The sequence below is a fragment of the Syngnathus floridae genome, chromosome 15 (genome assembly GCF_059516105.1).
Source record: "Syngnathus floridae isolate MCC-2025c chromosome 15, RoL_Sflo_1.0, whole genome shotgun sequence".
NCBI lineage: Eukaryota > Metazoa > Chordata > Actinopteri > Syngnathiformes > Syngnathidae > Syngnathus > Syngnathus floridae.
Window position 1 is genome coordinate 10,772,445 of NC_142427.1, and position 16,312 is coordinate 10,788,756.

A 16,312-nucleotide genomic window follows, 5' to 3' on the forward strand; every position below is an offset into this window, starting at 1 on the left:
CTTCACTCTGCTGAGGCAGAAATAATTGATGTGAAACACTGTATTAAATGTGGGGGAAAGAATTTGGCGCAACATCTTGTTTTAGTCCTTCCATTCTGGAGGAAAAGGCTTTCATGAGTGCGCTCGCTCGCTCGCCCGCCATTGAAAACAAAAGCAAATACACACTCGACTGGATAAATCATGCTGATCTTGCAACACTGTAGGGAAAATGCTGCGCCGTTGCTATGGAGCCCTCTGTTGCTAGGCAATAGGTTTATTTTCTGAGTTTTTTTTTCTTTTTTACAAGAGGCAGGCAGAGTGTTTTCTTTGCTGTCCAGCAAATGTGTTTTCAGTCGACTTTTCGAGAGGCAAAATATGTCGAATGACGCCATACTCTATTTGAAATTGAAATAAATCCTACTTGTGAGCGTGCATTTGCATAAAATGTGAGCGTCGTGACTTCGAGGATGAGCATTGATGATCATATTTACCGTTTTGTTCTTTGGACACTATTTGCATTTGATTGAATGACTTTTTTTTCCATGAAATAATTCAACAATAGCAAAATTTGCAGTATTCTAACATACTCTGATAATAAAGCATTTTTTTGGGATTTTTGATGATGAACATGATTTGCAGCGCTGTTTTTCTCAGACACTTGCAATCCTCATTACAACTCCAATTGGCACAACTAATAACAATTTTTGAACACGATACTCTTCGATAGTCCAAAATGTCTAATCAAAAACCGAATAAATGAAAACAGCGGGGTGCTTTTACTCTCCATACTCTTGGCTCGCCAGCTATCCTTTTTTTTTTTTTCTCCTCAAACGCTTTCTTTTTCATGACGTTAGAAGTGTGATGAAGGATTCACTCCAACCTGTGCTCTTCTCTCATTCAAACACTCCCTTGGCAGACTAGCACTCAACTACCTTGACAACTGATAAAGCCTGTAATTATCCAAATGGTAGACTTATTGTGTTACCCCAAGCTTGACTAAACATTGTTAACCTGAACAAACAAGGTCCAATGCAATGGGATGCCATTCTTAGATCTCACAAACTAATAATAATAATGCTTTGTATTTAGCAATGGACATCTAAAATTGAGCTGGATTATCTTTTGCTCTCTTTTATGAAGTTTAATCAACAATCACAAATATTCTTTCTAATTATTGTATTTTATTTGTGATATTTATGAATGATTATTTGTGTGGCAGTCCTCGCCCGCCGTTTAGCTGGGTGCAGGCCAAATGAGCAACACTCACTATTTGACAGACTAACGGGAACCACATTAGCAACTATCGACAACCGGTGACAGCACTTATCACAATTGGGCTGACGTTGCAATGCGTGGGCACTTTTTATGTCTGTCGCATACACTCCGGGTTTATTTAGAATTGTGCAAGTCGCCGACAGAGCATTTTGGAATTGTCTAAATGCAAGTGTGGAATCAGAGGACATGGTCAATGAGAGAAATTAAGCTTTTAATTGATCACTTGTTGTTCAGGGCTGTCATAGGGATTACAATGTCAAAGTAACAAATGAAGCTAGCATCATTGTGCCCCAATCAAAGTGATTGATTATAAATAATTGTACAATTGAGCCTGTTTGATCAAGCCTGCAAAAAACATTGTAATACTAAAGTAGTGCATTATCTTCACTGTGGCTCAAAATAAGACATGCAAGCCACAAGTGAAGCTAAAGCAGATTTTTTTTTTTGGGAAACGCTGTTCTCACAAAGCGAGAGCGGCATCCAAATATGCAGAGAGCGAGACGATGCTTTCTCACTTCCTCTTCATGTAGCAAATAAATGTACTTTGACATCTCTCGGGAAAGCTGTTACTGGTTGCCTTCTCAAAGCGCAATGGAAAATGGCTCAACCCCCCCCCACCCATTTTGTTTCTGTTTTGCAAAGAGGGTCAGGGAATATGACAAAAGCTTTGGGGCATTTGGGATTGGGAAGACAAGGGCCACTGGATATGAGATGACATGTCTTGCATGATTATCACAGCTAGGGTCTTTCCGTTGTCGCTAATTAAAACTAAAATAATTGGTCCTATTGATATATTTTCGGACCAAGTTATTTATATTCTGTGACTTCAATTGAAGCCTGTTTTATAAACTGGAATTGGAGAAGAGGGCAAACAGTCATATCAAAAATATTTTTTATCCATGAATAATTTTATTATTGTATATATAAATTATGATATTATATATGGATGACAATGATAAGTATCTTTTTCTTGAAGTCAGCTCCCGTTGATTGTTAGCAAGTTTGCGACATGCTCAGTGCAAATGGATTCCCCTTGTAAACCAAGTTGTCTCAATATTTAAGAGGTCTCAAGTACATGTAAGCAACTTGCTGTTTACAAGATGCACTGCAATCAAGTAAATGAGGCATAGTTTGTTCTTGCCGCTACTTTACATGAATTTCTAGGATAAGCATTAGCATGGATGAATGCGTTTTTACGTTGTGTCATGAACAAACAGTAGCTTTGTTTGTTTTACGATACAATTTTTGCAGCACAAGTTCATACAGATTTAATTTAATTTAATATTTTGCTTGCCTTTCTTTCTTCAGGTACTCCAGTCATAGTCTGGATGAGCATCAACATAGCAAGCATCGATTCCATCTCAGAAGTAAACATGGTGAGTCGTCTCACAACGTGCGATCACAACATACATGATGTCATCTTCAGTTTTAATGAAACATTCAAAATGTATTAAAGTTGCATTAGTGTTATATCGGGTTATACGTTTTATTCCATTATGAATGATGATATGAATTTTGAAACACTCTAATGCACAATATTATTAAAAATACCACATTTTTTTCCCCATTTTCCAGGACTATACCATCACAATGTATTTCCAGCAAAGTTGGCGAGATAAACGTTTGGCCTATGGTGAATTGAACCTCAACTTGACTTTGGATAACCGTGTGGCGGATCAGCTTTGGCTCCCAGACACTTACTTCCTGAACGACAAGAAGTCCTTTCTTCACGGAGTGACGGTTAAAAACCGTATGATCCGACTTCACCCTGACGGGACCGTCTTGTACGGGCTGAGGTAAAATAAAGCACTGCGATCAATCACTAGATGCAAGTACAGTTCCGAGAACTGGATCAAAATTGATCACTAATTTTTGATTGATGCTGTGAATATTTGTGGTAGTAGTTAGAAGATCTAAGATCCCTGGCTTTGGGAATGCAAAAACGAACCCAGTGTTTTGCGGTTTCTTCAAAATCAGAATTAATTCAGGTGCTTTTCTTCAGAAGTCTCTAAAATAAAATGCTGTAGAGGAGTGGATGAAGCTGGAAATATGTTTTGTTCTATGAATAAAGTGACAAGGTTTAGATCACACAAAGGGATGAATAATTAATGTGACGACCAGTGTTCAGACTTTTTGAATTACTGAATTTATTCTGACAAAGAAAGAGATGGAATAGGAAAAAAAGTTTTCTTTTTAAATCTCCTTTTATGACTTTTTACAAGGCTATCTATAAAGGTAGCAGCAAAATAGAAACGGCGTCCGTCTGTAGAGAACCTAAAGTTGAACGTTGAGGTGAATATTCAAGGTTTGGCAGTGAGGATGCAGTTATTGTATGCAATTATATGTTTCAATAGTAAAATCTATGTTATTTTCCAATTTTGGACATTTTCTGACAGAAATTTTGCAGGATTACAATCCTTGACTCCAATTGCTTTGCCCGTTATTTTTATTTGTAAGATGCCAAAAACTGAGTTAAAAATAGTAGCATTTCAAATATTGTCTGTTTATTTGAAGGGACTGGATCTGATTTGCACTGTGTTAGCGAATATGGTTTATTCCACGCTATCTTGGAATATGCTCATCCATCCAGGTCATTGTATTATTCTTAGGGCATTGAATCGATCGTAACTTCACTGTTCTGGTTGTTTTCTCTATCCACAATATGTAAGCCTTAAGGTAAACGTAGATGAATTATTCTTCAAATAATTGTGCCCAAAGAGGTCATCGATTTTACAGCTAAAGGCTAACTTGTTCATTACAACAAAACCGAGACATGCTACTTGCATATCACAATTTGAGTCGATAAATCACTCAAGTGCTATTCCGTATATGACTTGCTAATGCTAATGCAATTCTTGTTTTGATTCTTGGCCTAAAATCAAATGGAAGGAAATGCCACCAAAAGCATGGCTTCCTAATCTGAATTAACATTCCCAGCTGCACCACTCGGGGTACGCAAGGTTCCATTGGAGCCATAAAAGTACTATCATGAGCTGAGAAGATTGGATGTGAGCCAGAAGAAAATGGGATTACACCTGCACTTGCACATCCGCTGATTGTGTGCTGCAAGGAACGGGAATCTTATTGATACGGATTCTGGCATTAGCTCTTCCTCCGAACATCTGCAGAGGTGCTTGTTTGTTATTAATAACGCTTACTAACAGATTGACCTTGGCTCTGTCCTCAGGACCATTTTCAGATTTTGAATCAATGCAAACTATAGTTTAGAAAAATTTTTTCCCACTGAATTGCTTTCCGCTATTTTCTCTCCATGCAAGCTGCACAAGCAGACTGTGTAGGTGTCAGAAGTATTGCTCATGCATCTGACACACTCTTCCTTGTCTGGAGTCCACCTCCAGACAAGAGACGGGTTACAATAAATGCATGCTTGATGAACACAAATACACTTTTGTCTTTACTATTGATGTTTTGACTCCAAATGTTCATTGCACGTCATCCTCGTGAGTTCTACAATTCATGTCAGACTCCGATTATAGTGGGACTGAACGTTGTTGACCCATATATACTCACTTCTCCAAATCCCAGACCTTCTCTGAGAGGCACCTACTCAACGTTGGCTCTCCCCCTGACTTGTTAGCGGTCACATCTAAGCCCAGTTTTACTCATTGTGGGCTTTTTGTGCAAAGTGCCAAGGGGGTGAAAAATTCTTCTCTGTCCATTAGTCCAAGTTGCTACCGGGAGCTCGTGTTGACAGGAAGTCTTTTTGATTACCTCTGAAAGGCAACAATTGACTTAGTCATGATCTTATTTTAGATTTCATACTGCATAGAGTATTTCCCCTGAATGGAAGAATGTTATTAATGACCATGTTGCTTATTTGCAACTTTTTACATGGGAAGTCTAATTGCCAAGTGACCTCTCCGATGAATGTAATTAGGTGTGATGTTATTTCCTCTTCTAGTGTATCAGCAGTGTGTCGCCCCGCTGTATGCAGTCAGCGGAGGAGTGCTGTGAAGGCAGCGGGGAGGTGTAGCACAGCAGAGTGCTAACAAATGCAGTCTGAGCAGCAGAATGCTTGTGCAGCACAATGCAGCTCAGTGTCATTGTGAATAATAGATATCGCACCCCGGCCGGTCCGGTCACACATATTTTGTTTACTAGGCTTCTTCTCCTGCTTCCCGATATGATCAGCTTGCGTGTTCGGGTCTCGATTTTGCCTCTTTTGAAACTGCGTCGCTCTCAAATGAGGAAGATGCTGTTTCAGCGTTTACCTAAATAAGTTAAAAAATGTGTCATAATGATTATCCATCACAAGAAACTGGCATTTGAACAGGGGGTGTGTAGACTTTTTATACTTTGCTGTGGATGCTGACCTCGTCAGCATTTACCTAAATAAGTTGCATTAAAAAAAATATTTTACACGTGTCATAATGATTATCCATCACAAAAAACTGGCATTTGAACAGGGGGTGTGTAGACTTTTTATACTTGCGACATTTCCTCTTCCATGACTTTTTGGAGAAATCTTTTCAAAGTGTGTTTTTTTTTTCTGCCACAGAATAACCACTACTGCTGCTTGCATGATGGACCTGAGGAGATACCCTCTTGATGAACAGAACTGCACCTTGGAAATTGAAAGCTGTAAGTAAATGCCAGAGCGTCCGACACCTTCCGAAATATACCTGAGAAATGACGAACTACGGCATGCTGTCGCTAATCGACTAAGCCAATGTGCAATGTATTTGTCACATGTTTGCACTCTGGCAGGTAAAAAAAAGCCAGGTAAGCAAATACAACCCACTTAACTGTCAAAATAAATACATCAATGCGAGGCCACCACAGTTTGCCCACTCGTCTACTGGTGCTTACCCTCACCACACATACCAATATGTCTTTTATTTTTAATAAACGTGGCAAAAAAGTACATATTGTACAAGCAGTAAGTGCTGATTAATATTGATTTTGCGCCGTCTTGAACTTGATCTAGACGCAATCCAGACTCATGAAGAAAAGTGCTGAGTACATTTTACTACAAATAGCTTCCATTTTTTTATTTTGTTTGAATAGAAATAAGAGAATAAAGCCAATATTTCGATCGTAGATTGTCGTTGCTTTCTGTTTAGCATTTGTGGATCAATGGCTAATGGTTTCATTCTACAATTTAAAAAAAAAAAATATATATATATATATAGTTGACCAATTTCACAACACCCAACCAGTTCATAATCAAAATTCTATTCATATATTTAATTTGATTCTAAATGAATCACCGTCCAGGAGGAAAATATGGGTGCTGCTGCTGTAATGAAAATTGTATTGTGTGATCATTTTTATTGATGAATTTATCAATCACTGGACTTGCGCAATATGCTGCATTATATTTGTGCTTGTAGTTGTTGATTGTTTACCCTCGGGATCTATGACAGTAATTAAACCATTGCAGTAATATTTTTTATTTACGTTTATTGGGTGTGAACAGTGCACTCTTATCAGTTGGATTGATTAGGCACCCTGCACATCCAGAGACGGATTCAGTTCTAATGACTCCCCCGGTCCCTCTCGGTGAATTTAATGTGACGACTTTGGACATGTCGCGAGTGGAAGGCAAAATGTCGTAAAAGTGAGAGAGCGCGCTGCAGTGACTGCACACTGTCCCATTGACATAAATCTACAACTGTGATCACATTTGATTGTGCTGCCAGCTGAGAATGTGCAGGACAGCCAACTGACACATGCTGATGAATATTCATGCTAGGTGGGAGGCAGGAGGGGATGTCGCTCAAGATGAGCATGAGATGTAGCCAGGCTTTATAATTTTTTTTTTTAAAAAAAACAGGTTGGTCTGCATGAGTGCAAAATATCCAACCTCAAACTTTTATTATTATTATTGTTATTATTATTATCATTATTATTATTATTATTATTATCATCATTATGTTATTATTATTATTATTATAGTAAATAGTGACTTGAACTGCTTCTACAAATGATGCATGATCCGACTAGTCGATTAATTGTGACTACAATCGGCGATTAGTCGACTAGAAAATTACTCAGCTTTATTTATACCCTCCCAATCAAAGCTACCTGGCAAAGTTAACATCATGAATCGTGAAAAGACCACTAGCCAAGCCATCGCGAGGCTCGCTTGCGTCTCATCCAATCGACAAAAAAAGAGCTTCGTAAGCATCAATGAGGACATAAGCGATGGAGACTAGCAACAAAGTGTGGTGGAGTGTGCGGTTAACGTGTGGGTGGTAGCCAGAATGGGAATGTCTGTTCTCCTTCCAGCGTGAGTAACTGCATCAGACACTATGTTTGCTAAGAGTTGGTGTGGGGAATAACAAATGTCTCCACAGTCATTCTGGGATGTAATATCGTTGCTCACTGGAATGCTTTTCAAAAGTCAACCTATCTGCTCCGATCTGAATGACTTTATAGCTGAGCGCATCGTTCGTCAAGAAGGACCTCCACTAGTTGTCTGCACGCTGCACCTTTGCCTTGATACATTGTGCCATTTCATGGTTATTTCTTGACCGTATGTTTTTTTTTTCTTCCCCGGGCCTGGTGACAGACGGATACACCACAGATGATATTGTGTTCTTCTGGGAAGGAGGGGACAGCGCCGTGACGGGTGTGGACAAGTTAGAGTTACCTCAGTTCTCCATTGTGGGCATTCGATTGGTTTCCAAGGAAGTAAGGTTTACTACAGGTAAGCCCCAAGTTTATCTCTAAGAATATTTTTTAGCATAACCATAGATTTATTAGTGTCATTTTTTGAGTTTGCAAACTATAAATAAGTTTATATAGCTGAGAGCTTTTGCCTGGTTACTTATATTGCTTTTTACATCAGCGCTTTCTTGTTTAAACCTAACTAATAAAAAAAAAAAAAAAAATGTGGTGCAACTATTTGACATTTCTCAGCGAAAAAAAAATCCACTAAAATACCACCTTCGAACTCTGTTTTGTCCTTTAGTGTGCAGCCGTGCATTGCAATCACCTTTTTTTAAAATGGCCTTTCAGTAATGTTTAGAGGACAGAGGGAGGGAGAAGGAAACAGCGAGCAGCTTTCTGTGACAAGTCTCAAAGGAACGCTGGAGCGGCCTGCTGAGATAGGGGCTTGCAGAAAAATCTGCCGTGTTTGCGACTTTCTGCCATGTTTAATTGGAATCGAACTTGTCCCTGGAAAGGAATCCATCGCTTTGGGGAAATTAAGTGCTCCATCTGAACAAACGGAGAAATGACTACCCTGCACGTTGTCAAGTGCAGACTTTGGACCTCTCACCACTCCCCCCCCCCCCCCCCCTTTTTTTTTCTGCTTTTCACTCTTCCTGATCTTATCCAAGCTGTCACTTTATTGTTTCTGCTTACAGGTTCTTATCCGAGGCTTTCGCTGAGTTTCAGGATTAAGAGGAACATTGGATATTTCATCTTGCAGACATACATGCCTTCCATTTTGATCACCATTCTGTCCTGGGTCTCTTTCTGGATCAATTATGATGCCTCTGCAGCTCGGGTGGCCCTGGGTACGTTTTAGCCATGTGAAGATCGACAATGTGATAGAACGTAAGATGGTTAGTGTATTTTTCTGCGTTCAGGTGTGACAACGGTGCTCACCATGACGACAATTAACACCCACCTTCGGGAGACTCTCCCAAAGATCCCCTACGTGAAAGCCATCGACGTCTACCTCATGGGCTGTTTTGTGTTTGTGTTCCTGGCCCTGCTGGAATATGCCTTTGTAAATTATGTGTTCTTTGGCCGGGGCCCGGCGCAACAGAAGAAAATCAATGAGAGGCTGAATAAAGTCAACAATGAGCGCACACGATACGAAGAGAAGCGCCTAAGGGAACAGGTTTGCATCTTCATCTGCTGCCTCCGTTATGTTCCACTTCATTATGCCAGTCAGACTTTAAGTAGACGTCAAAAGAAAAAAAAAAAGTGGAATATTTTGGAATATATTTTTATTTACATTCCTTGCCAACACAGTCATCATCCATTGCTTTTCCCTCAAGCTCTGATTGCTTTTTATCGAGCATAGCCTCCTTTTCATTGAGACTGGTATAAACATTCTCATTTCTTATTTAGGTGCTTGTCACTGTTGGCTTCATTCATTCTCACCTGCCCCCCCCTCGCTACCTTGAAGTTAGCATACTTGACAAAATACAACTTAATGATGATTATTTGAAGGTGGGATGGTCAGATTGAATGACGCCTCCTATTTGTGTGTGTGAGATACTAATTGTGTGTTTAATGCATTGTTGTAATCAAATGAAAAATGTGCTTATTTGCCGGTATTTTCGTCCTTTTAATGTTCTCTTCATTTTTTCTTTTCACATTGCAAGGACTCCATTTCCGTGCCGTTTCAAAGCAACACCTTCAGGTCATTTACACAGCGAAGAAATCTGTATCTCGAGGAACAAAGAAAAGTTGGGGTACATGTATTTAGAAATCATATCAGCTGTAGGCCATTTTTCACCACATATGCTTCAAGTTGTTTGACTGCCAAACTGTTTCCAAAATAGTTGCTGGCCACAAATTGTAAATTTGATAGAAGCAAAACAGACAAAAATGGTTGGCTTGAATTTGTTTTTCCAAATTGCTCTTATATTATTATTTTTTTTTAGCTAAAGACCACATAAACAAATGATAGATTTACATCTCACCTCCACCCCATAATATGCCGACTGTTTTGGAACCAGGCTTTGCACTTCACTCGTGTATATTTTAAAGCAAAAGCAATTCTTTTTGGGCATGCTAAGAATAACATTCCATATCACCGCTGCTTGATTTTAAATATCTGGGGATTTAACAACTGCGGGATTTTATTTTGCATCCTCTTTGGCAACACTGACTCCTCTGTGTGTGTGGTAGGTGGATGCGTACGGCAACATTCTCCTCACCACTCTGGAAATGAACAACGAGGTGATGCCTTCCGACGTGGGGAGCAGCGTTAGTGACTCTCGGAATTCAGTCATGTCCTTTGACAGCTCCGGGGTCCAATTCAGGAAGCCCATGGCGCCCCGAGATGGCTTCAGCCACCACTCGCTGGATCGGAGCGCTATGCGGAGCCGGGCCAACTGCCGACTACGGCGGCGCTCGTCCAAGCTCAAGTTGAAAATCCCAAACCTGTCAGATGTAAGCACCATTGACAAGTGGTCCCGGGTCATATTCCCTATCACTTTTGGATTTTTCAACCTAATCTATTGGTTGTACTATGTGAATTGATGTGCATCCCACTAGGAATCATGGGCCATATTTTGAGAGCACATTAAATTGGCTTTGATACAGATCCAAAATATGTATACACATACAGTTTGAACATATGTATATGCATATTTCTATACAGTATATTATATTTATATATACACACACACCTGAAACCTGAAGGACTTTTCTGCTGTACAAAGTATTAATAGGATGACTTGAATGTTTCCAAAAAAAAAAGAAAAAAATGTGAGAAGAATTTCAAGGCTTTGAGTTCCTTTTTCCTCCTGAAACAAACAAATATGAGATCCCTGTGGGGATTTTTGGAACTACAGACTGCATGATATTTTTGCTACTAAAAATGGGAAAAATAAGAAGTTAAAAAAAAAAAAAAAGAGAGAAGCGAAAGCTCTTGAAGGAGTGAAGATGCCCCCATTGACTTTTTATTGATTCTTGTTGTAATCAGAAATCCTCTACTGCAGCTCATGAAATCAGTGGTGGCTTGTCTGGTCAGGCATCAGCTGAGCAAGGTCCTTGAACACCTCCCCCGTCCGTCCCCGCCCCCCCCATGTAGCCCATGAATACAAAGTGCACGAAAATCTCCCGTTCCACCATGTACAGCAACCTTGTTTGGAATGTGTTGTTCTTTCATTTATTTTTTTATATATATAATTCATTTGAAATGGTAGTGTTCTCTTGATCAGACATCAGTCACGTGATGTTCGACCACCACATTTGTGCACCAGAGTCAAGTTCAAAATCTATTTTCAGGTGATGGGAGGGCGGCGGGGGTCTACTTTTATTTATGGTTTGAAACAAGTGCTGATTATTGTAGATATAATTTTGTCTTGAAAAATACTGTGATTTCAAAGTGTTGGAAAATGTTCTGAAGCTAGGGCATTACGAGATAACGTTTCGCATTACTCATTTTGATTGTTTAGGGGGTAAAAAAAAACAAAAACATTAAGTATTCTCATGAAAGTATATTTGTACTGTTTATTTCCTCTCGTTGACGGATTTACATGCTCTTTCGATGCGGCGTTCATGGGCGTCATTCCTGCTGTGTGAAAAAGGAAATTGGGAGGAGTGATGTGTCGCTTTTTGTGATTTGTTGGAACCAATCCACGGTAAAAAAAAAAAAAAAAATGTATATTCAACAGAGTCAACATATCAGGTCACAGTTTTGTTATGTAGTTTTTATGGTTTCTTTGTATATTGAGCTTCTCTTCAGTATTGGACTAAGGAAACACAGATGGGATGGATTCAACATTTCAAATCAAACATACACACCCATAAGTAGAATACTGAGTTGGAGGTTTGCATCAAATTGAAATCTTTATTGTTTTGTTCTACTCTCTCATGCAAAATGTAGCCTCTGAGTTTGCTTCAGACTGGAAAATTCATTCTTGTCTAGTTTGTTCTGTCCCCCTCCGTAAGAAGGACACTTGATTTAAAGGGTGAAACATCAAGAAGGCCGTGTAGCAGACATTTTTATCATCTTGATGGAAGATAATCATATTCAATTGCGTTTGTAGGAGCATCATATGCAGTAGAAATATATTTAATTGTCTACCCCCATCCCAAAAAATATACTTGGACCTCTCAGGTACCAGGCCAGATAATTGCCTTTTGGGTACGTAATGATTTTTCCAGGATTTTTTCCCCCCCCACATTTCCCTCTGTCCTTCGTAGGGTACATGACAAATGTTTATCAGCATTTTGTAAAGATTTTTTTAGGTTTGTTAGAAAAAAAAAAGTATTATGCAGACCCCCTGAGATATTCTTGGCCACCCCTGGGCCCCCCTCAGCAAAAAATCTAGCTCCGCCCATGTCACGTCCCCTTTCTTCTGTTCAAGAACCAAAATTATCACAGCAAATATAAATGGAAATGATTTCAAATGCAACTGGATGGTCTAACACTCCTATTTAAGTACAGAATTGTATGCATACCTTACATAACTTTTAGCTTGAGATTAAATCTCCCACTAAATAACTCCCACTCTATGACATGAGTCAATTCTGCATATTTTTAATTTTTTACATATTTCTGATGTCAGTTAGTGATTACAGATGTACAAATGTTGCAGATATGCATAATCACTCTTATTCTGTTTATTATTTCCACTGTCTTTGTCAGTATTGAATAAGTTGGTAAGGATTTTGAAGGTACATTTCACATATCTTACAATTTTTTCTTTCATTTCTCTGAAAAGACAATGTGATGGATGTTTGCTGGAAAAAATGTGTTTCTCCTTTACATTAACAAAAGCAGCCCTTGCATGCATCACATTATATTTACCTGACACAGCTTTCTGGGTATGGAATTCGCACATTCATCCCAACAGCTGTGAGGACCTTATATTTTAAGATTTACTCTTCGTAGCCTACAAATGTTTCTACAAGATAGCGCTTATGTTCATTTAACACATGTTCAAGATGTGGAAGGGGAGGGAAAGTGTTGATCTGAGTTCAATGTGAATTTTTATTGCCTCTAGTGTATATGTGTAATTACATGTGAATTGTACTGTAAATATGATATCTTTCACTTAATACTTCTTAATGCATGAACAAAAACACTGGCAGTTCGTAAATACCAACTGGCCTCACTGCTAATGGCATGGACAGCTTCTCTGGCATTGGCATACTTCGGCAAACAAAATCAAGATAAAAAAAAAAAAAAAGACGCGTGTTGACAAAATAATGGAGTATTCAACAAGTCCTCTCACAGTGATGAGTTTGTGGAGACTGTTCACAAAACCCAGCCCGAGTGCAAAGCTAAAGTAAGCTTAAAGCTTTTGCTCTTTGTCAGCAAATAGGATGGCGTCGACTTGAATGACATTTTTCCGTTGCCCAAGTCAACGCATCCGAACCTCCTTGCAGTGTTTACCTCAACCATCAAACCAATCACTGATTCATCTCTCCTTCTTTAAACACATATATATAGATATATATGGGGAAAAGGGCATTATGGCCAATCTGGCTCATAAAGGCTTTGAGGAGCAGGATATGCCTTAAGAAGGCGAGTTGGATGTTTTTTTCCTGTTCCTCGAGAAAAAAAAAAAAAAAAAAAAAAAGCTTCATATGTGCCCTTAAGCAAGGTACGTAGCCAAGTCGTCGTGCAGCTGCTCCCTTGCCAACAATAGATCTTAACATGTGCAGAAGTAAATATGTTCAGCTACAGTATGTCCAGGCTAGTAAGGGGTAATTCATTCCTGTAAATGTGGATTGACAGACTAGACCAAAAAAAAGTCACAGTATCAAATTCTGATGATTTTGAAATCAAGTTATATCATCCTGCACAGGAACTGCACTTGTTAAAAACACGCAGCAACAAAATAGACAGTGTTGTTCTTTCTCAGGAACATGCAGTTGATATTAATCATGATATTCCACTAAAATTACTGTAATGAAGGCAAATGCGGACGTCGTAATATTCCAACCTTATTCTCGTAAATGTATGACTTTCTTTATGTCATATTTCTTGAGACTCTGTTTATGAGGATTTTATTTGGCCTGAACAACTTTCAATTCAAAAAGTAAATAAAGCCTTTTAGAGTGACTAATCTTTTGAAGACATTACCAAAAAAAAAAAAAAATGTCCTCAAGACATCTATGGATCATAATAAGTAAATATTAGTGGAGCGCACCCTTTAAAACAAGCATGAATTGCAACAAAGCAGGAAAATTTTCACCACCCAAGCCCAGACCAAGGCTGACATGCAGACTTCTCACTGTTGGAAGAACTTTGGTTGGTGCATTCATTATTTTGTGTACACCACAATTTTCTTTTTTTGCATGACCTCTGGAAGGTTTCTTTTCTTGACCTATTTTTACTCTGCATCATACGATTCATCACCACAGCCAGGATGAGAAAGTGTTTACATGCTCAAATTGCACTTATTTTACAGCCAGCTCGATTTAAATCTTCAACAAATCTTTCTTATTCAAAAAAAAAAGAAGCATATATTAAGATAATATGGAATGTACATGTTGGGATTCGTACGAATCGCAAAAGAAATGTACTCCCTGCTTGTTGTCAACCACGCAATTTGGTTGGATCAGGTTCAGCATGCTCATCAACTTCAGTCACCATTCAGCTACAAAGGATGTAAAGGATGCTCCACCTGTAGCGTCCGACATAAGCCATGTGATGACACCCTGAGTGGGTGTTTCCCATATTTGTCCAGTGAGGAGCTGCCTTTTGGTTATTATGGTCTGTTGTTGATTGCTGTATGGCCATACTTGCTAGAATCTTCACAAATCTCTGTGACCAGCTCACCAGATTTTTTTTTTTTTTTGCTGGAAATTGACAAAATACACTTGTATATGCACACAACAATCAACAAATCGGCCCCTTTTTTTTTCTTTTTTCAGACTATACATTAGAAAATAATTTGCTTCATTCCTCTGTTTATTATTTGTTGTATTTGTTCTCATGGGTTGTTATTCTTGTTGTTTAATCATGAGAAGGAAAATGTAATTCATCAGCTATAAATGGCACTGGAAGATAAACTGCATTTTTTTGGGTTTATGTTTACATTGGAGCGCTTATTTCTGTTGTTTAATGAAGTGTTTGGATTTCATTTGGAGTATCGGTACCCATGGAAATCGACATTTGTGTGGTATGATATTGTATTATTTATTTTGTCAGTGCAAATTTAATGTTATGGTGTCAATCCGCTTTTTTAGGTGTTTAAACAAAATGTGTTTTTTTTTTGTTTGTTTGTTTTTTTACAAATACAAGGTGTTCAAGTATGTGGTTTAAAAAAGGGTTATCATTCAAACAACAGACTTTTTACAAATAAAGGCTTATACATTAAAGAAAAACTGGCTTTTCATTTGCCCTTTGAGGACTAATAAAGTACTGTCCATTTTGATTTGCCTGAAATTTAGTCCCCAAAAGGTAAATATCTGATGACCATGCATAAAAGAAGATTTACGGTAAGGGAATTTTAAGATCAACATTTATTTTATATATTAACTTACTCCATCTTTTATAGCAAATGATGTGTAATATTTGCATCATTTGATTCTATTTGCCCATGTAAATAACAATAGCAAATGTGATTTACTCCTCTGCAGGTAGGACAAAATGGCACCGCAACTTTTTTGGGGGGACACTCCAAACTTCCAGGACATACTAAGTAGCAGAGTTTGTATTCTTTGAAGGACATGCCGTTAAAACTCCGCGTTTGCACTCTTGTAAAGGACAGAACGGTAGATACAGGCTTACCCATTTGGATTTTTCTCTCCCCAGGATGCAACACTTGAAGTGGAGTATCAGCGCTGAAGGTGAAGAGAAGAGCCTCGAAATGGGAGTGCACTTCAAGCGACGGAAAAAGTCATGCGGGAGTGAGACATCGAAAACATTGTGTTGCTCATGCCAAACAATCAATTGCAGGTGGAAGCAGATCATTGATTTTACAGATTGATTGGAGGAGGTGTGCTGGAAACAACCAACCTTAAAAATGATGTAATTTTTATACATATTGATTTCTAACGTGAGTGTATTGTTCTATGTGGAGATGTAGACAAGCAGGGCGGTGACAGCTGACACGTGCAATCATCTCAGGCATCCTTGGCCTCTTCCCCACATGGTCATCCATCGGAGACCTTGAAATGGCTGGAAGGTGCGAACGTGAGTGTGAATGTGAGTGACTACACGCGTGTTATCTCTGTGATAGACTGCTGGCCTGACACGTCCTTGGTGAGCCTTGTAACATATCCCCCCCACCCGCCAAACAGGATTAGCTGCTTGGAAAATGAGTGTGTAACATCTATGTGCACTTATAATCGTTAAAAAACTAACAAGAATCATATAGATGGTTGGTTAAAGTTATCATGGTTGGCTCATGATTTGCGTAATTGACGTGCATGAGCGCATAGAAAA

The 16,312-nt window shown here is 38.8% G+C and overlaps 1 protein-coding gene across 4 annotated transcripts in view; it reads left to right on the forward strand.

Moving 5' to 3' along the window:
- gabrb4 (gamma-aminobutyric acid type A receptor subunit beta4) overlaps positions 1–15,249 on the forward strand; it is an 80,685-nt gene extending 65,436 nt beyond the window's left edge. For 3 of the 4 annotated variants that reach the window (XM_088399588.1, XM_088399586.1, XM_088399587.1), the window contains 8 exons: positions 2,563–2,630; positions 2,830–3,050; positions 5,774–5,856; positions 7,790–7,927; positions 8,589–8,741; positions 8,814–9,070; positions 9,561–9,650; positions 10,090–15,249. In XM_088399588.1, the coding sequence (XP_088255714.1) occupies positions 2,563–2,630; positions 2,830–3,050; positions 5,774–5,856; positions 7,790–7,927; positions 8,589–8,741; positions 8,814–9,070; positions 9,561–9,650; positions 10,090–10,443 (1,364 nt within the window). In that variant the 3' untranslated portion in view covers positions 10,444–15,249. The remainder of the gene's footprint in view (positions 1–2,562; positions 2,631–2,829; positions 3,051–5,773; positions 5,857–7,789; positions 7,928–8,588; positions 8,742–8,813; positions 9,071–9,560; positions 9,651–10,089) is intronic. The other variant, XM_088399589.1, reaches the window with a different exon arrangement.
- Positions 15,250–16,312: the final 1,063 nt, after the last annotated feature.